General features: G+C 34.3%; 1 protein-coding gene across 1 annotated transcript; it reads right to left on the bottom strand.

Moving 5' to 3' along the window:
- Window positions 1-15,464: 15,464 nt before the first annotated feature.
- Window positions 15,465-17,000, bottom strand: LOC113005807 (golgin subfamily A member 6-like protein 6). The gene is made up of 2 exons (XM_026141692.2): window positions 16,698-17,000; window positions 15,465-16,457 (listed from the first exon to the last, which is right to left on the bottom strand). Exons 1-2 carry the CDS (start codon window positions 16,998-17,000, stop codon window positions 15,465-15,467), a joined length of 1,296 nt encoding a protein of 431 aa, XP_025997477.2.
- Between the last annotated feature and the right edge of the window lie 3,329 nt (window positions 17,001-20,329).

The following is a 20,329-nucleotide window of genomic DNA, read 5'->3' as shown; positions in this document are numbered from 1 at the left end:
ACTTAAAATTAATTTTGAAAAGTATCATTCATATTAAATTAAAAGTTCGTAACTTTTTAATGTTAAATTACTAAAGAGAATTATGATATAGAATTAAACAAATTGTATACCTTATTTGTAAATTAATATATTTGAAATAACAGTTTATATAAAAAAAGTTTATATAAAATATTGTTTTTTAATAAGATTATATCTTCTTTCATAATTTTTTTTCTTTTACTTAGATAAATTTTTAACTTAAGGAAAAAAAAATAAAATTTATGTGTTTCAAAAATAACTAGTTAAAGTTAAAAATTAAATTATTTAAAATTAAATAAGTTAAGTTAAAAATTATTAATTTTTTAATTCTATTATTTAACTTTTAATTAGTTACTATCCAACCCTGCCAGGATAATACGAGGAATAGACGAATTATGAGAAGAGTGTCCGTAGATATTCAGTCAAATACTCGATTACAACAAAACGATGAATCTGATGACTTATCAAGTTCAGAATGACAATTTACTTAACAGAAGAGACTCTTATCAAAGTGACCAAAATCTAAATAAGTTGTTTTATTTAGCAAATATAATTAATATTATACAAATTAAGATATCAAGTTAAATTTGTGTGTTTCATAAAGTTTTATTTAGCAAGTTAAATTTTTGTGTTTTATAAATAAAGAAAATACTATTAGTATTGATTACTAAACACAGGACGCAAACACTTGCCGCGCGCGGTAGAAGAAAATGCAGTAGCCAATCAATTTACCATTTTTTCGTAAAAGCAAAAGCATAATTGGTTATCGCGTTGTTTTTCACTGCGCGTTAAGCGTTTCCACGTCCTATGTACAAGAGTTATATGAAGTTAATAATATAGCTAAGTTTTTTTCTTACAGATGAATTTGCTTCAGATTTATCGGATTTGAACAATTTTTCATATATTGCAGAAGCAAACCAAGAACTAACTAGTCAAATTGATATTGAGTATCCAGATTTACCTAACGGAGAAATTAATGTAGATTTTATTATTAAAAGAGAAAATATTATCAAAGAAATGTTGGATTTATATAAAGATGAAAGTACAAAAAAAGATAAATGTTGCTTTTAAAGATGAATTAGGGTTGGACTACAGTGGCTTAACAAAGGAATTATTTTCTGAGTTTTGGAAAAAAATTATGCCCGAATTTTGTAAGGGTGAGAATCGGTCAGTTCCTTTCTTATCTTTGTCAAAAATAAGAAAAGGTTTAGATGAAAATTTTCCAATTATTGGTAGAATTTTAGCCCATACTATTATTTTAACAAAATTAAACCCAACGAATATATGTAAATCCATATATTTGAAACTAGGTTCGCTAGATAAAGAAATAAAACAAGAAATATTATTAGAAGACCTTTTTCAATTTATAACACCAGTGGAACAAAGGTTAATATACAAAGCGAAGAATTCTTTTGATGACTTAAATGATTCTGAAAAAGACATGTTATTAGATTTTTTTGCAACTTATGGACTTCTAGAAAATCCGCAAAAATCAGAAATAAAAGATCAACTTTGCATTATAGCAGAAAACATTTTATGTATAGAAAGTCACAATCTTATTAAAAAAATTAAAGATGGAATCCCATTATTTTGTGAAAAATTTTTTACAGATTTGACTGATTCTAAAGTTAACTTGTTATTTGAACAAATGGTTGCTAACCCTAATAAAGTTGTAACGGTTCTAAAGACTGATCCAGAAGAGTTGAATAATATTCAAACTCGAATTTTTTACTTTTTTAAAACATACATAAAAAATTTGGCACAAGATAATCTTTTAAAATTATTATTATTTGTAACTGCATCATCACATTTACCTGATAAAATAACCGTGAGTTATAAAACTTCGGATTTCCAGTAGCCCATACATGTTCAAATACTTTGGAATTGCCAACAACTTATTCTTCCTATCAAGAATTGAAAAATCATTTTGATTCAATCTTGGAAGATGAAAATTCCTTTCAGTATACTTATTTATAAAAATATATCATAAAAATATTTATTAAAAAGTATATTTTTGTATAAATATATTTTTAAACAAGTTTCATCTTTATATAAGTTTATATATATATATGTACAATAAATATGTCATCTAATATTAATATTAAGAAATATGTTTTTATAAATATATTAAAATAATTATAAATATATTCTTTTAGCACAAGAAATTAACATTAAAAAGTATATTTATAAAAATATCTTTACATTTTTAAATACACATAAATTCATAAATATACTTTATATTAATTTCTTGCGTAAATAGAACAGAATTTGCTTATCATAATTATAAAAACATATATATATTTTTCTTTCCCGCTAGGACATTATGCATGTAAATCAGTTCGTCGCGCTGTTTATAGTGACGGGTGCTAGCAGGCACATATTGATAGTTTCATAACCTTCCTCACACATGTCAATACATTTTATAGTTTACGTTTGTATAATAATTTGTACGAAAATGAATAGAAATTTAAGCAACATCCTTTCTGTTATTGAAAGAAAAATTTTGGAGTCTATCAGCTTAATTAAAAATGAAGAACTTTTGCTACAGAAATAATTTTTGAAAGTAGAAGGAATTTGTTAAGGATTCGTAATATAATTAGTAATGATACATTCAATGTTCTAAACCAGTGCTCGGAATTAGTGGCACATTTCGAGCCGATTTCCGAGGCGACGCCTACTGTCTCCCCTCGAGCCCCTCACTCCGCTCGCGGGCCTACAGCCGAGCTGCCGGCCGCGCGTCAAATGTTGTGGCTCAGGAGCGTAGAGCGTCCCTTGTAAAAGAAATAGTCTAGGCCCTAAGCTATTTCTTTTACAAGGGACGCTCTACGCTCCTGAGCCACAACATTTGACGCGCGGCCGGCAGCTCGGCTGTAGGCCCGCGAGCGGAGTGAGGGGCTCGAGGGGAGACAGTAGGCGTCGCCTCGGAAATCGGCTCGAAATGTGCCACTAATTCCGAGCACTGTTCTAAACAATAGTTGTGATAGATTAAATGAAATATGTTATGATAATCTTAATCACAATATTATCAGTAGCAGCAGCAGGTCTCATGTTGCACCACGATTAAATAATTTAGGTAAGTACAGTAATTAGAAAAGTATTAAGAACATTCTTATATAGATATTTCAGGTAGAGGAAGATCCGAAGTCCACATAACTAAAGAGCAGTTAGAATTTCTAATACAAGAAAATTATACCGCAAAAGAAATGGCAAAACATTTTGGTTGTTCTACAAAATTAGTATATAAAAAATGTTATTCATTTGGCATTAAAATACGAAATAAGTATTATAATGGTAGTGATGCAGAATTGTATCAGGAAATCTCCGATTTACATACTCAATATCCTAATAGCGGGAGTAATGTACGTTATTGTTAACTTTTAATTTTAGACTGATATTTTGTTATTTTAAGCAGATGATTGAGATCTCTTGATACAATTCTGCATTACTTCTCTTATACTTATTTCTTATTTTAATAAATAATTTTTTTTGTTTATTAGTTTAATGGAGTAATCAAAATGATTCATCATTTTTTTCACAATATAGTTTTTTTATATAAGAAATCTTATTCTCTAGTTGTCTAGACTTTGGAACTTTATCAAGAAAGCAATATTTATATAGGATATTCGGGTAAGTGGAATACAATTGAAGAAAGTTTTAGAAAATAAAGTAAAATGAAAATGAAAAATAGCAAATTTGCGAATAAGATTTTTTAATTTTAAATGTTTAAATATTTATATAAAAATCCTTAAGACACGTAAATATTTAAATACTTACAATTAAAACCTAAAATTTAATCGCAATTTTGTTATTGTTGATCTTAATTTAATTTAATTTATTATCTGGAACCTTCTAGTACCATTCTTTGAATTTTTTTCATCAATTGTTGAATATCCTGTATGAGAATACTGTTATAGCTTTTTCAACTACTAAAATAACTAATTGTAAGCAGAATTATTTTGATGCAACATATAACGCATTTGCTACTGCTCTATTAATTTGATTAAGACTATGATTATAGATATTTGTTTCAATATATCACAACTATTGTTTATGGTATTAAATGTTAATCACACTACAAATCCCCAGCAAGTTGTTTCTACTTTTGAAAATTATTTATGTAACTGTGAAAGTCTTTATTTTTAATCAGTCTGATAAACGCTAAAGCTCAGAGTCTCAATTTTTTTTTCATTGATAAACGTTCTTTTAAGCATAATTATTTGCTTAAACATAGACATAAACTAATGCTTATAAACGCATTTATTGGTAAAAGTGTATTGAAAATATGTCTTCAAATTTTTTCTGCTAACAGACAACGCGTTTAAAATTTTTATTTATTTTGGTTAAACAAATCACTTTATTTTATAAGTTAAAGTAAGTTAAGGATAAAATTCTATTATTTTGTGAAACATTTTTTTATAAATTTAAGTTATTAAGTTAATTGTATTTTGGAACAATCAAGAATCCAGAAGAATTGAATAATATTCAATATTTTATATCTTATATAAAGTTTAACACAAGATTTTCAAAATACCATCATTCATAACTAGTTTATGTTATAATATTAAGTTTATGTTACAATCTCCTAAAACACATTATATAATATTAAATTTACGTATTATACTTTTTTAATACGTACATACATATACCTTAAATTTATATTGTAATGATATTTATAATAAGGGATTTAATTTTGTTTCTTAAAAGCTTATATAATTGAAAAGTACTTAATAAACTTTTTTATTTAACCATTTATTTCATTTAAATTATTTAAATATGTTACTATTTGCAAATATTTTGACCTATAATCTATAGAAGTATCATCTAACACATTGACTACGTAATTCATTTGATCTTCGCTTAGTTCTAATTGAACTGTTAAGTTAGAATTGCTTTCTTCATCGCGGGAAATAATTGCGTTATCTGAGTCATCTATTCCAAAAGCATCAATAATTCTGTTGTATAAGTGAGGTTGGTTAATTTGAAAAATTTCACGGGTAGCGGTATGTTCACTATTAGCATTTTCTAGCATGCCAGACAACCAAAGTTGTCTAGGAGTTCTATTATGTTCTATTCTTAACTTATGAAAATTCCATGCTTGTGTAAAATCATCTAATTTTCTATTTATATATGTCAAATAAACTGTCTGTAATGCAAATATATGTTTTTCGTTATTAATATCTAATAATTCATCATCTTCTAATACAGTGAATTTGTTATGAAAAAAATCGATCACTTCCTTATATACGTCTACCCATAATCTTTCTATACGTTGATTATGTACCGAACGACCCGTCAAATGACTTCTTCTGTTCAGTCCACGAATGGCATTCATAACCATTGCAACAAATAAGTTTTCATATCCAAAGTCTGATCTCACTCTAGATGGTAAGCCATATTTTACTGCGGTAGCAGCGAAAAATGGAATTATTGTGCTGGCTGTCAATGATGTAGTGCACTTCAAATATATAATTAATCGTGAATATCCGTCTATACATCCGTGAATAGCAAAACGCCATCTAAGAAAAAAGTGAGATTTTAATACAAAATTGAGTTTTTCATACAAACTACTTCAAGTTTTTTTTGTACCGAATCAATTTTAGGTTTGCATCAATATGCCATAAAGAATTAGGTGTTGGCACTTTATATGTTCTGCGATGTATCGCATTATTCCATCTATGAGCAGTACCAATAGAGTCAACTTCAGATAATATTTTTCTAACTTTTTGCCTTTGAACTATTTTTCCCTTAGCTTTCAAGTAAGCTGTTATCATCTGCTCAAAATAATAATCAGTATTATAAACTGATATCAAAATATCAGTAAAATACTGTAAAATATCAAGCTAAAATTAAAAGTTAATAATAAGAACGTACATTACTCCCACTATTAGGATATTGAGCATGTAAATCGGAGATTCCTGATACAATTCTGCATCACTACCATTATAATACTTATTTCGTATTTTAATGCCAAATGAATAACATTTTTTATATACTAATTTTGTAGAACAACCAAAATGTTTTGCCATTTCTTTTGCAGTATAATTTTCTTGTATTAGAAATTCTAACTGCTCTTTAGTTATGTGGACTTCGGATCTTCCTCTACCTGAAAAGCAATATCTATATAAGAATGTTCTTATTACTTTTCTAATTACTGTACATACCTAAATTATTTAATCGTGGTGCAACATAAGACCTGCTGCTGCTACTGATAATATTGTGATTAAAATTATCATAACATATTTCATTTAATCTATCACAACTATTGTTTAGAACATTGAATGTATCATTACTAATTATATTACGAATCCTTAACAAATTCCTTCTACTTTCAAAAATTATTTCTGTAGCTGCGAAAAATTCTTCATTTTCAATTAATCTGATAGACTCCAAAATTTTTTTCTCAATAACAGAAAGGATGTTGCTTAAATTTCTATTAATTTTCGTGTTTCTATTAATTTCTATTAATTTCTATTAATTTTTGTGTATAATAATTTTACAAATTATTATACACAAAGTAAACTATAAAATGTATTGACATGTATGAGTAAGGTTATGAAATCATCAATATGTGCTCGCTAGCACCTCACTATAGACAGTGTAGTCAACTGATGAGAGATTAGCCAATACATGCCCATCAGGGAGTTCCCCTCTGCCGCCATTATAGGCCGATATTCATAGACGATTCTTATTTCAAGACCGTCTTAAGTAATGTCTTAAGATGCTAATACGACTCTGTGATTCGTTAATGACATCTCAAAATGGTACTTAAGAAGTCTAAATACAAGAATCGACTATAAATACCGGTCATAGACTGCGTGATCAACTGATGGGAAACTGGGGGAACTAACTAGGAAATTTATTTATTGCGACATAGGTATACCACAATTTAAGCAATACACGACTGTTGCGTAAAATAAAATGTATTCAAATCGACAAATGCATAAAAACAGTAATTTTTACATTACACTGATAATTTCAAAAAATAATAATGTTTAATGAAATAGATTTTTACAATAAAATAACAATTGTGATAAATAATAAATATTTACAATAGTCTCATAATTGTAAAAAATAAATACTTTTTTATAGAAAACCATGTTTCAATACACTTTTCCATAATTTATATTTTGAAAGAATTATTGATTAATATATTATTGTTGGAGTTGCAAAAACTATTTAACTGTACTTTTTAAACAAGATATGTCACAATATTTTTGACAATATTATACAAAATGCATTAAATGGAACAATATTTCAAAGATAAACGTTATACTTTATGAAAACATTAAGCATAACATTAAGAAGAAAGAAACTAATTGCAGAAAATCCTTTCTACAAAAAGTAATATGATTTTTTCCTTTCAAAATTATTGCATAACTAATAAATAGCAAAACGGCGTTCCATACTATGTGGTCCCGCCGTGTGTATAAGACTCCACGCAAACAAGTGAGTGCTGGCATCACCGCTAGGTGGCCGCGCCGCTAGAGACCTTCTCGTGAGTCGAGTGCAGCCACAGGTGTTATATCTAGACGCCACGCAGTATTTCGATCGGGCCTCCATTTCTCGTGCGCGTCGAAAAAACCATCAACTCAGTATCTAGCATAGATGAAAAAGTGTAATGTTAATCGCCCCCATTAGATTATCAACAAATTTGCTGCTGGAGGTAGGAATTCAAGGTATTGTAAAAGGTTAAGGTTTTTGAATAGAATATGAAAAGGAAGGAAGTAAGAAAGATCAAACAATTTTAGAATAGAAATAAAATTGAAAGGAAAAAATGAACTAAAGGTGTTGGAGAAAGTAAAGACGTAATTAAACATCAGATTAAGACTTCTCTTTAATAATGTGCAAATATTACATGATATTTTGATATTTTGTGTCATAAAAATAAAAATTTTTTTATTAGAATATTATGTATTTTAGTAAAGTTTTTTAAAAATGTGAAATAAAGATAGAAAAGAAGGAATAGAATAATATAAAAAGGAAGGATTGAAGGAGTATAGAATGTAAATAAAATTGTATGGAGGAAAGAATACACGGTGTTGGACAAAATAAAGACTTTTGAATAGAATAATATGAAAAGGAACGAAGAAAGGAAGAGATTTTAAAAGAGTTTCGAATGGAAATAAAATATAAAATTGAAATCAGAAATGAATTGAAGGTGTTTGACAAGGTAAAGATTTTTAAATTAAGGATGAGTAAAGTCAATTAAACATTAAATTAAAAGTTTATTTTTAATAATGGGCGAATTTTACATAATGTTGTTATTTTTTGTCATAAAAATGATAACTTTTCTAATAGATTATTATATATTTTAGTAAAGTTTTTCAAAAATGTGAAATAAAGACATAGAAAAGAAGAAGAATAGAATAATATAAAAGAAAGGAGTGTAAAATAAAAATAAAATTGAATAAAGATAAGAATTGAAAGTTTTGGAGAAGGTAAAGGTTTTTGATTAGAATAATACAAAAAAAAAAGAAAAAAAGGATCAAAAAAGTTTAAAATGGAAATAAAATTGAAAGGAGAAATGAATTGAAGGTGTTGGAGATGGTAAATATCTTTAAGTAAAGGGTGAATAAAGTAAAGACATTAATTAAATACTTGATTAAAAGTTTTTTTTAATAATAGGCAAATATTACATAATATTTTTATATTTTGTCATAAAAATAAAAATTTTTCTAATAAGTTATTATGTATTTTAGTAAAGTTTTTTAAAAATGTAAAATAAAGTTATTGAAAAAAAAGAGAAATAGAATAATAAGAAAGGGTAGGAAGGAAAGAGGAAGGATCGTAGGAGTGTAAAATGATAATAAAATTGAAAGGAGAAAGGAATTGAAGATATTCTGGGAAGATTTTTAAATAGAGTTATATAAAAAGGAAGGAAAAAATGAGGAAGAATTGATTGAGTTTTGAATGATAATAAAATTGAAAGGAGAAAAGAAATAAAGGTATGGAGAATGTGATAATTTTTAAATAAAAGACGAATAAAATTAAGAATGCTCTTGAATACTGGTATGAAGGTTTTTTTAAATAATGATTTTTTTAAATATCGTGTAATGTTTTTATTTTTTTTGTCATAAACAATAAAAATTTCTGTATTAGAATATTACCTATTTTGCTAAATTTTTTTAAAAATTACTATTAAAGATGAAGAAAAGAAGAGGAAAAGAATAAATTAGAAGAAAGAAAGGAGGAAGGTTCAAAGAAATTTAGAATGAAAATGAAATTGTAGAAAAAAAAAATTTGTGATGAAGGAGGTAAAGATTTTTTTAATAAAGTAACATAAAAAGGAAGGAAAAAAGAAGGAAAGATTGAAGGAGTGTAGAATGGAAATAAAATTAAAAGGAAAAAGATATTGAAGGTTTTGAAGGAAGTAAAATTTTCTGATTAGAATAATATGAAATAGAAGGAAGAAGTGGGGATGGATCAAAGGAGTTTTGAAAGAAAATAGAATTGAAAGGAGAAAAGAGTTGAAGATGTTAGAGAAAGTAAAGATTTTTGAGTAAAATAATACAAAAAAGAAGGAAGGAAAAAAGGACGAAAGATCGAAGGAGTATAGAATGGAAATAAAATTGAAAGGTGAAAGTAATTGAAGGTGTTTGAGAATGTTAGGACTTTTAATTAAAAGATAAATAAAATTAAGACACGAAATGAATACCAGTTTGAAGTTTTTTTTTAATAATATTCAAATATTATGCGAAAATATTTTCTACCATAAAAATAAAAATTTTTCTAATGGAATATTACATATTTTATTAAAAATTTAAAAAAATGTCAAATGAAGATAAAGAAAAAAAGAGGTATAGAATAAAATCGAAGGAAAGGAAAAAGAGGAATTCAAGGATTTCAGAATAAAAATGAAATTAAAAGAAGAATAGAATTGAAGGTGTTGGAGATGGGAGGGTTCCGATGGGGTATGACAGAGCACTCAATCATCACCTCCCTGCGGGGGTGTCGTTGGTGTGCTACGCCGACGACACCCTAGTCGTCATCACCGGGGACGGTTGGGGCGAGGCGAGACGCCTAGCCAGGGAAGGCCTCGGTCTCGTGTTAAGGTGCATACACCTCCTGGGCCTAAAGGTGGCCCTCGAGAAAACCGAGGCCATCTGGTTCGGGGGGCGCGGTGAGACGGGACCGAGGTTTCGGTATCTAGTGGTGGAGGGGACCCGGGTCGAGGTGAAGTCCCAGATGAAATATCTGGGGCTGATCCTCGACTCAAAATTGGGTTTCCGGCCCCATTTCGAGAAGCTGGCTGTCAGACTGGGCGATGCGGTCTCCAGCTTTGGACGCATCATGCCCAACCTGAGGGGCCCGTGCGAGAGGGTCCGCCGCCTCTACATGGGGGTGGTGCGCTCAATCGCCCTGTACGGTGCACTTGTGTGGTGCGACGCCCTGGTGGCCTCTGCAGAAAACTGCAGGCTCCTACACAGGGGCCAGCGGAGAATGGCCATCAGGGTGGCGAGGGCGTACAGCACCGTCCCCTGGGAGGCGGCGTGTGTGCTGGCCGGCTCGACCCCTTGGGTGTACGTGGCTCAAACGCTCACTGAGACGTATGAGTGGAAGGAGGAGCTTGCCCGAGGGGGCGGGTCGGTCACGCGGGCGCTGGTGGCGGCCAGGCGCGCGATATCCCGCAGGGATGAGATCCGGCACTGGCGCGAGCGACTGCCTCACGCCAGGGCCGGTCTCAGGGTGACGGAGGCCTTCGGGCCCGTCCTTGAGGAGTGGGTTGGGAGGGGGGAGCGGGGGCCTCTCCTTCCACACAACGCAGGTGCTCTCCGGGCACGGATGTTTCGGAGAGTACCTGCATGAGAAGGCTGGGCGGGAGGCCTCTACCAAGTGCCACCACTGCCCGGAGGAAAGGGACACGGCGCAACACACTGTTGAAGTGTGCCCAGCATGGGCTGTCGAGCGCCGTGCCCTCACCGACGTGGTGGGGGCGGACCTCTCCCTCCCCACTATAGTCAGGAAGATGTTGGATGGGCCCGAGGGCTGGAGCGCTGTGACCTCCTTCTGCCTCAATGTCATGAGGCGGAAGGAGGAGGCGGAGAGAAGGAGAGAGGAAGATCCCTCGGCTCCGCCGGAGAGGAGGAAAAGAGGGGGGAGACGGAGGAGGGTGTACCTACAACAACATCAGTATGTCCTCCTCCCTCTCCCCCGCCCCTAATGGGAAGATCTGGGGGAGGGAGGGGAGCGCTCCGCCGCCCTCCTCCCTCCCCCCCCCACAGGAGACTCGCTGGCTGCCCTCCCCCTGCATCGGCATCGACTACGATGGCTCACACATGCTCCCCACCCTCGGGAGGGTTTGAGCCGAGCCGTGAAGGAACGGTGGGAAGGGGGGACCCTCACAGCGCTGGCTAGACCGGACAGAGGGTCCTACCCTCCCCACCGTTGAGGAGGTACGCCTCGGTCGGAATCAGCGGCGGGGTAGTTGCCCGACTGACCCGTCTCGGGGCTTGGGACGCGGGAGTGCGTACCTAGGGCCCTCTCCCAAGGGGGTCCGACGCACTCCCGGCGTTCCGGTTCGGGCGGCTGGGGCTCGACTTCGGTCTGGCCGCTAACTCCGGAGGGGGGTTCCTGCCCTCGGGCGGGGACCCGTTTGGGCTAGGACGGATCGCGGTGCATGCTTATTGTTAGTTCGATCCCGTGATCCGTCCCGAACCCAGATGCCGGAAAAAGTTGAGTTTTAGTGAGTATGTCGGCTAGTTAGGTCGACGAGTCTCACATACCTCGCGTTCCTGTCTCCACAGGACCGGGGACCCATAAAGGCGTTTCCCAACTATTAAAAAAAAAAAAAAAAAGGGATGGTTCCGATAGCACACATCCCGATAGCCCACCAACCAATCATCTTGACTTATCTAACCCAACCTACGGAAAATCTCTAGGCATCTGCCATTGTGAGTGGTTTGTGTGCTATCGGGATGTGCGCTATCGGGACCTGCCGGTTGGAGAATATAAAGATTTTTGAATACAATAGTATAAAAAGGAAGGAAAGAAGGAGAAAAGATCAAAGTAGTTTTGAATGGAAATAAAATTGAAAAGAGAAAGAAATTGAAGGTGTTTGAGAATATTAAGATTTTTAAAAAGAGGATAAATAAAATTAAGACATTAATTAAATACCAGTTTAAAGGTCTTAATAATGGGCGAATATTACATATTTTGATCTGTTCTGTCATAAAAATGAAAGATTCACTAATAAAATATAATTTAAATAAAATTTTTTAAAAATGTTAAATGAAGATAAAGAAAAAAAGAGGAATAGAATAATAACAAAAACAGGAAGAAGGATCTAAGGAGTGTAGAATGGAAATAAAATTGAAAGTAGAAAGAAATTGAAAATGTGTTGGAGAAAGTTAAGATTTTTAAATAAGAAATGAATAAAATTGAGACATCAATTAAACATCAGTTTAAAGCTTTTTTTAATAATGGGCCTATATTACATGATATTTTGTGTCATAAAAATAAAAGTTTTACTAAAACAATATTACCTATTTTAGTAAAGAAAATTTTAAACATGTGAAATAAAAAAAAAGAAATGAATAATAAAATAATGTAAAAGGGAAGGAAGGAAGGAAAAACGATCGAAGGACTGTAGAATGGAAATAATATTAAATGAAGAAAGGAATTGAAGGTTGGAGAAGGTAAAGGTTTTTGTATAAAATAATATAAAAAGAACGGAAGGAAGCAGGAAAGATCGAAGGAGTTTAGAAAGGAAATAAAATTGAAAGAGGAAAGTAATTGAAGATATTTAAGAATGTTAAGGTTTCTAAATCAGAGATGAATGAAATTAAAAATGCTATTGAATATTGGTTTGAAGGTTTTTTTAATAACGAGTGTATATAATGTGATATTTTTATAATTTTTGTTATAAAAGTAAGAATTTCTCTAATATTTATTTTTATTATTATTTTATTTAATCCGTTTGCCTTGCGGCTTAGGATGGCTTCCGGTTACATCCTTTTGGTATACATTTACATATAGTTTTAAAACTTAACACTTAAACCTTGTTTTAACACTTCTTTCTAACAGTTATCAGACTTCATATTATAATTAATTCCTACTTAAACTTAATAATACAGTTAAAATCAAAATCTTAATCGTAAACAAAATCAAAATTCTTTTCAAGTTAGATTAAATCAGAAAACAAAATTAAGAACAAAATTAAAATTTAAAATTTAAGTAAAATAAAATTACAAAAACAAACATAATTATCTCAACATTAGACTTAAAGGTTGTATACATATGCATCTGCTAGACTTTAGTCCATGGTTAATTTATCATAACTTTACAGGTGAATCTACATTGCCGTTGTCAATACAATGTCCTTGGTGTAATTTAACTTTCTTTTGCTTCTTTCTTCTTGCTGTTTTCTCTCTCTTCTTTCTCATTTGTGGTCGTCTCCATTCTCACTTTTTCTATCCTTTTCATCGTTTGTAGCCCCTTTCCTTCTTCTCCTATGATTTCTTCTAACGTCATTTCACTCTTTGTTGCTTCACATTTTTTGATCATATGGTACAGACTCTCTTCTTCTCTTTCGCAAATTCTACATCTTCTTTCTGCTTCCTCTCTCCAATACTGGCTGCCTCTCGTCTCATTTCCGCATCTGTATCTTGCTATCAGACACCTGTCTTTCTTCTTCATCCTTCCCTCCAGGTATTTCGGTCTTTCTTCTGGTATAATCGCTTTGTAGACAGTGTTATATCTAGATTCATTTATCTTTTGTTGTCTTCTTCTGCTCTCTCTAGTTTTTAATTCTTTCAGGATGTTCTCTGTTATTTCCTCGTTTCCTGTCTCTCTTTCTCTTCTTAATTGTTCTTTGTTTATTCCTGCCTCCTCTAACATCTTTTTCCTCTTTCCCATTTCCCTTCTTTTGCTTCTGGCCGTCTCTTTTCCAGATCTCTTATGCATTCCTTCACTATTTTCTTCCCTGATTGTCTCGCTTTTTCTTCATATCTGAGTGCTCTTTTGATCGCCTGTATTCTGATCTCTTCTATTTTTGTCTCCTCCAGCAGTATATAGTTCGGCGTTCCTCTGTCCAGATTTAATATCCATTTTGCATATTTCCTTTTTATTCCGTCTAATGTTTTTTCGTCTCTCCAGCCCCATACTTCTGCCCCGTATAGGGCCACGCTTCCTACTAGTGCTTCAAACATTTTTATTCTTCTTCTGAAGTCTTCTTTGAATATTCTTTCTCCTATGCTCCATGTCCTTTTCATTGCTATTGTTGCTCTTCGTAGTCTTTCCCTTGTATGTTTCTCCGCGCCTCCGTTTTTTTGTAGCGTGTAGCCAAGATATCTTATCTCCTTGACTTCCTCTATGTTTTCTTCTTTCCATTTCCATTCTCTCTTCTTTCTTCTTCCTCTTCCATTTTCGAAAACCAATACTTTTGATTTGTCTGCGTTTAGGCTCAGCTCCTTCTTCTCTAAGTATTTTCTGAATTTCTTTATCATCTCTTTCAGTTCCGCTTCTCTCTCTGCCAATAAAACGATGTCGTCTGCGTATGTTATTGTCCGGATTTTTTCTTTGCCTACTACGACTCCTCCAACCTGCCCTTTTTCCATTTCTTCTTCTAGATCTTTTATGTATATGTTAAATAAGGCTGGGCTTAGTGGACATCCTTGTCTGAGTCCTATTTCTGTCCAAAATTCTTGCGATTTTTCCTCTCCTCTTTTTATTACGTTACTTGTCTCTTTATATATTTCTGTGATCCTCTGTCTCAAATTTGTTTCTATTTCCATCTTCTCCATTATCAGCAGTTTTCTGTTCACCTTGTCGAAGGTTGCTTTTAAATCCGCAAAAAATGTGAATATTTTTCCTCCTTTCTTGCTTAGTTCTCTGTTCACTATGTAGTTCACAGTACAGACTGCGTCCATGGTTCCTCTTCCCTTCCTGAAGCCAAACTGTGTCTCTCTTAGCTTGTTTTCTATTTCCTTTTCTAGTTTCTTGTTCAGAATACTTGCATATATTTTGTACGCTGAATCCATTAGCGTTATCCCTCTGTAATTTTTTATTTTGTTTCTGTCTCCTCTTTTGTGTATTGGGCTAATTACACCTTTGTTCCAATCTTGTGGTAGTCCTTTTCCTTTCCATATTTTATTTATCAATTTCCAGAATTCTTCTCCTATTTCATGTGACATATGCATCCACGCCTCGTTTTCTATTCCATCTTCTTCTGGCGCTTTTGCTTTTTTTAACTTTCTCAATATTTCTTTTAGTTCTTCTTTCGTTATGTCTTCTGGTTCTTCCCTCGTTATATCTGTTTCCTTCTCTTGTTCACCTTTTTCTAGTTCTATTTTACTCTGTGTTCCCCCGAGTAATCCAATGAAGTACTCTCTCCATTCGTCCATCCTTATATCGTCGCTTATCCTCTCCTTTCTCTGCTTTCCGTATTTATTAATGTATTTCCACGCATCTTTTTCACTTTTTATCTTTCGTATTTCCTCTTCTTCTGCTTATTCGTGTCTCTTCTTCTGCTCTTTGCACCATTCTTTGTATTCCTTCCTCCTTGCTATATAATCTTTTCTGTCGATTCTTCCCTTCTTTAGGTTTCTCAGCATTTTTCTTAATTCTCTTTTCTTTTCTTTCCATTCTCTATTGTACCACTTTCTTTCTCCTATTTTCCAGAGCTTAATCTTCTTTCTCTGTTTCGTTATGGATTGCTTTACCTTATCTCTTATTTCCATCCATATGTCTTCCGTCTCGTTCCGTGTGCTGGCCCAGTCTTTGCAATTTTCTCTGTAGTTTTCTATTCCTTCTTCTGACCAGACACTTTTCTCTATTTCTTTTGTCTTGTTTCCGCCTTTTTTCTTTTTTGTTTGTGCTCCTATTACCTCCGCTTCTAATGGAATGTGATCTGACTCTGTTCTGTCTCCTTCTTTCATCGATTTTACTTCTCCTGCCGCTCTATCATTTCCTATTATATAGTCTATGACCAACATATCTGACCCTCCTATGTATGTCCACCTTCGTTCCTCGTCGAAGCTTCCATTCAAGATTGTCCAGCCTCTTTCTTCTATTTTGTTTAATAATATCCTTCCTTCTCTATTACTTACTTTGTCTATGGACCGTCTGATTTCACTTCTCTCTTCTCCTTCTTCTTCTATTGGGCCTCCTTTGTTGCCTGTTCTTGCATTGAAATCTCCTCCTATCAGTAAGTAGTTTTCTTCTTCTTCTGGTATCTGCTCCGTTAGGGTTTCTACCGTTTCTTCTATCTTTTGGCTATAAAGCGTAACGATCCTCCAACTGTTTCCGTTGTATTTCAGTTTAGCCTCTGCCATTTCTCCGTTTATCTCTTTGATTTCCACTTGTTCTAGACTTTTTCTTACTGCCTTCACGATCCCGCCTTTTGCCCTTCCTTTCGTATGTTCCTTTTTTGCCGGTATGCATTTCCAGATGTATTCCTTTGAGACCTTGTTCTCTATCTTCTTCCATCCTTCCTCATCTATCTACGTTTCTGTAAGACCTAGTATATCAAATTCTTCTAAATATTCCCACGCCTCTTCACATTTGTTAGCTAGTCCCGCCACATTCCAAAAGCAGATTTTTAACCCCCCTCCCTTCCCTTTTCCATCCCCGCCGCTTGTATCTCATTCTTCTCCTCCTCTTCTTTTCTCTTCCTTTAGTTTCTTCTCTCTTGTGTTCCATCGATACCATTTGTCTTCTATCATAATCTTTCCGTATCCTACCTTGACCTTGTTTCCTTTTTCTCTTTCTTCCTTCGCTTTCTCCCTCAGTTTGTTCTGCATTTCCCTTTTCATCCTCGTTAGATCGTCGTCTATAAAGACTCCTGCTCTTAGTTCTTTCTTTGTGACCATTATCTCTCTCTTTTGCTCCCAGGTTCCTACTTCTGCCACTACCGTACATTTGTCTCCTCTGGACTGCACTTTGTATGCTTTGATTATGTCCACCTCTATTTTCAGGTTCTCTTTTATGAACTCCTTTGTCTCTTGTTCAATTTTATCTTCCTCCCATTTGTTTACTCCTCTCATTATTATGTTGTTTTTCCGTTTTTCTCTATCTTTTTTCTCTTTTTCCCATTCTAGGTTCTCTATTCTCCTCTCCAGATTCTTCTTCTCTTCCTTCCATTCTTCTTTTTCTTTCCTTCTTTCCTCTTCTCTTGTCTACTTTTCTTCTTCCCATTCTTTCCTTATCTGATCGAGTTGTTCCATCATCCTTTCCATCTTTTTTCTAATATTTTGCTCAATCTCTTTTCCTATCTTTTTCAGTGCAGTTATTATTGTCTCTTCTCCTCCCGCTACGTACTTCTCTATGCTGTTGCATTCCCCTTTCGCTTTACCTCCTGCCGGTCTTCCCGGTGGTGCCATCTGTTTCTTCTCTCTGTGACCTCTTCGTTCTTGCTTATCTCGCCTCGCTCTCTTCTCTTCTCACAGTTTCCTAACCTAAACTTTTGTTCAGATTTTGGATGCCTCTGTCTGTTTTAATCCCTTCTGTCTTTTTGTTCCCTTCACTTCCTTGGCTTTTCTCCTTCACTATCTTCCTTCTCCTCCCGCTTTTTCCTTTTCCTCACTCTGCAATTGCACTAATCTGCTATTTTATTTTCGCCCGTTGGACACTCGTTTACCTTCTAACGCTATCCAACCGGAAATCCCCTTCTCTAATATAATATTATCTCTTTTAGTAAAGTTTTTTAAAAATGTGTATTAAAGAGCAAGGAAAGAAGAAGAATAAAATAATATAAAAAGGAAAGGAAGAAAGGAGAAAGAATTGAAGAATTTCAGAATGAAAATAAAAATGAAGGAGGAAGGAGTTTATGGTGTTTAAAAACGTAAAGATTTATGATTAGAATAATATCTAAATCAAAAAAGAAAGGAGGAAGGATCAAAGGAGTTTAGAAAGAAAATAAAATTGAAAGGAAAAAGAAGTTGAAGGTGTTTGAAGAGGTTAAGGTTTTTAAATCAAGGGTAAACAAAATTTGGAATTCTATTAAATACTGGTTCGAAAGTTTTTTTTAAAATAATGCGTGAATATTATTTGATATTTTGATAATTATCATAAAAATAAAAATTTCTCTAATAAAATAATATTATCCATTTTAGTAAAGTTTTTTAAAAATTAGTATTAAAGATAAAAGAAAGTATAGAAATACAATAGAATAATATAAAAAAAAAGGAAGAAGGAAAAAGGATTGAAGAAATTTTGTATGAAAATACAATTGAAAGGAGAAAGGAATTAAATGTATTGGAGATGGTAAAGATTTTTTAATAGAATATTATAAAAAGGAAGAAAGAAAGGAAGGATCAAAGGAGTTTAGAATTGAAATAAAATTGAAAGGAGAAAGGAATTGAAGTTGTTGAAGACGATAAAGATTTTTAAATAGAATAATAGAAAAAGAAAAGAAAGAAGAAGAAAGTATCGAAGGAGTGTAGAATGGAAATAAAATTGAAAGGAGAAAGTAATTGTTCGTGTTTGAAAAGGTTAAGATTTTTAAATAAAGTATGAATAAAAAAAAATTAAGACATCAAGTAAACACCAGTTTGAAGGTTCTTTTCTAATAATGTGCTACTATTACATGATATTTTGATATTTTGTGTCATTAGAATAAAAATTTCTCTAATATAATTTTATCTATGTTATCTGTTTATTTTGACAAATTGTTTAATTTATTACGTGTATCACGGATCCTGCAATATAGACTCAGTAGTAAGTCTATACCGATTCTAACTCGGGAGCAATGAGGGGTGGTGAGGGGCGAGGGGGGAATGTAGGCGCGGGGGGTACCTGCGGTACGTACCGCGGAGTGGGTGGTGATCCGCAGGGTCTGACGTGGGAGGTGGGTGGTGACCCGCAGGGTCTGACATGAGAGGTGGGTGGTGACCCGCGAGACCTAACTTGGGAGGTGGGGGTCAGCCCGCTGAACTGACCCGCGCGTGGGAGTCAGCCCGCGGTACGGGGAATGATACATGGAGTGGATGGTGATCCTCAAGATGCAGTGGGTGGTGTCACCCACTGATCTAGAGGTGGGATTGAAAGGTGGGGGTAAGCCGCGCGGCAGAGCGGTATGTACCGCCGAGGATGATGTTGGGGAGAGAGAAGCCCCGTAGTTAGAACCAGCGTGTATTAATGTTGTATGTTTTCTTATAATAATACCGCGGCGATCCTCCGCGGCGGTTTTCCGCGGCGGTTTTCCATGGCGGTTTTCCGCGGCGATTTCGCGGCGGTTCTCCGCGGCGATTTCCGCGGGGCCCACCGCCGCCCGCGGGCAGTTTTCGCGGGGCCCGCCGCCGCCGCCGCCGCCGCCGCCCGCGCCCGCCGCCCGCCGCCCGCCGCCCGCGCCCGCTGCCGCTAGCGCGCGAAATCAGCGGACAGAGAAAATAAAAAACGTTCGAGAGATATAGAATATTCTTTATTAGAATTATATTTGCTGATGCAGCTCTCAAGCATGGTCTTGCCGTGTATTTTGACGGCGGCTCATCACAAAAGTATCGAATTACATCGAAGACGAAGCGTACGCCTTGACTGAATGCTCGCTGTTCTATGTTGTAATATACACGTTCACGTTGTAATATACACATGTGTTTACTATTATATTATTATATTATAAATGTTTTCTACCTAATTTTCGTTATTCTTTCTGGATCCAATTGAAAGACAGTATTCCAATTCGTATAACTTTTCAAGTCTCGTAATTTTCTAGCCTACCGTTCGAGAGATATAGAATATTCTTTAATCAAGTTATATTTGCCGATGCAGGCATGGCCTTGACAATGCTCGATTCTTCCCCTGTGGAATGTTATCGTTCGCGTGACGCAATCACTGTCAAGGCTATTCTATAAGAGACTAAACGCAACTTGTAAAACTAATATACGTTATAACATGGGAAAGGTTTATAACGAGATAAACTCTTTTTTATACATTTCACATTTTTTATTGAGTATGTAACACAATGTGTACAATCATTCTATTAAGTAGTTAATGCGTCGTATATAATAGTATCAATAGCGTAGGCTATTAATTCACACTCAATTTGCGAACTCTTATCGTAAGATTTGCGCAATAATTCTGTCGCGTCTGGTTTGTTCATGGCAAAGTTTTGACGCAAAAACGTTACAAAATATTTAAATTTCTCAGTCGCAGTTGCAATGCTCTGATGCAGCGTATAGTATACATGCTCCACACAGTGCTCTAGTTCAAACATGAAGAGCATGGTTGTAGGCTTGAGGTAAATACATGCATCGAGTAAAGATAACTTAACAATACTTTCATCACGCAATTTCACGAGTTGTACGGTAAGGTCATGAATCGGTAACGATGGTGCTTCGGTTGACTGGACGAATCGCTCGAAATCCGCACGTTTATC

The sequence above is a fragment of the Solenopsis invicta genome, chromosome 10 (genome assembly GCF_016802725.1).
Source record: "Solenopsis invicta isolate M01_SB chromosome 10, UNIL_Sinv_3.0, whole genome shotgun sequence".
Lineage (NCBI taxonomy): Eukaryota > Metazoa > Arthropoda > Insecta > Hymenoptera > Formicidae > Solenopsis > Solenopsis invicta.
Note: the sequence above shows the minus strand (reverse complement) of the source record. Positions and strands in the feature narration are given on the sequence as shown.

What these genes read in the sequence shown, in the direction of transcription:
- LOC113005807 (XM_026141692.2), bottom strand. Translation starts at nt 17,000, where the DNA reads ATGAGAGGAGTAAACAAATGGGAGGAAGATAAAATTGAACAAGAGACA. An exon ending in AAAAAGGAAACAAGGTCAAG is followed by an intron (nt 16,458 to 16,697) that starts GTAGGATACGGA and finishes ACAGAAACGTAG; the next exon opens with ATAGATGAGGAAGGATGGAA.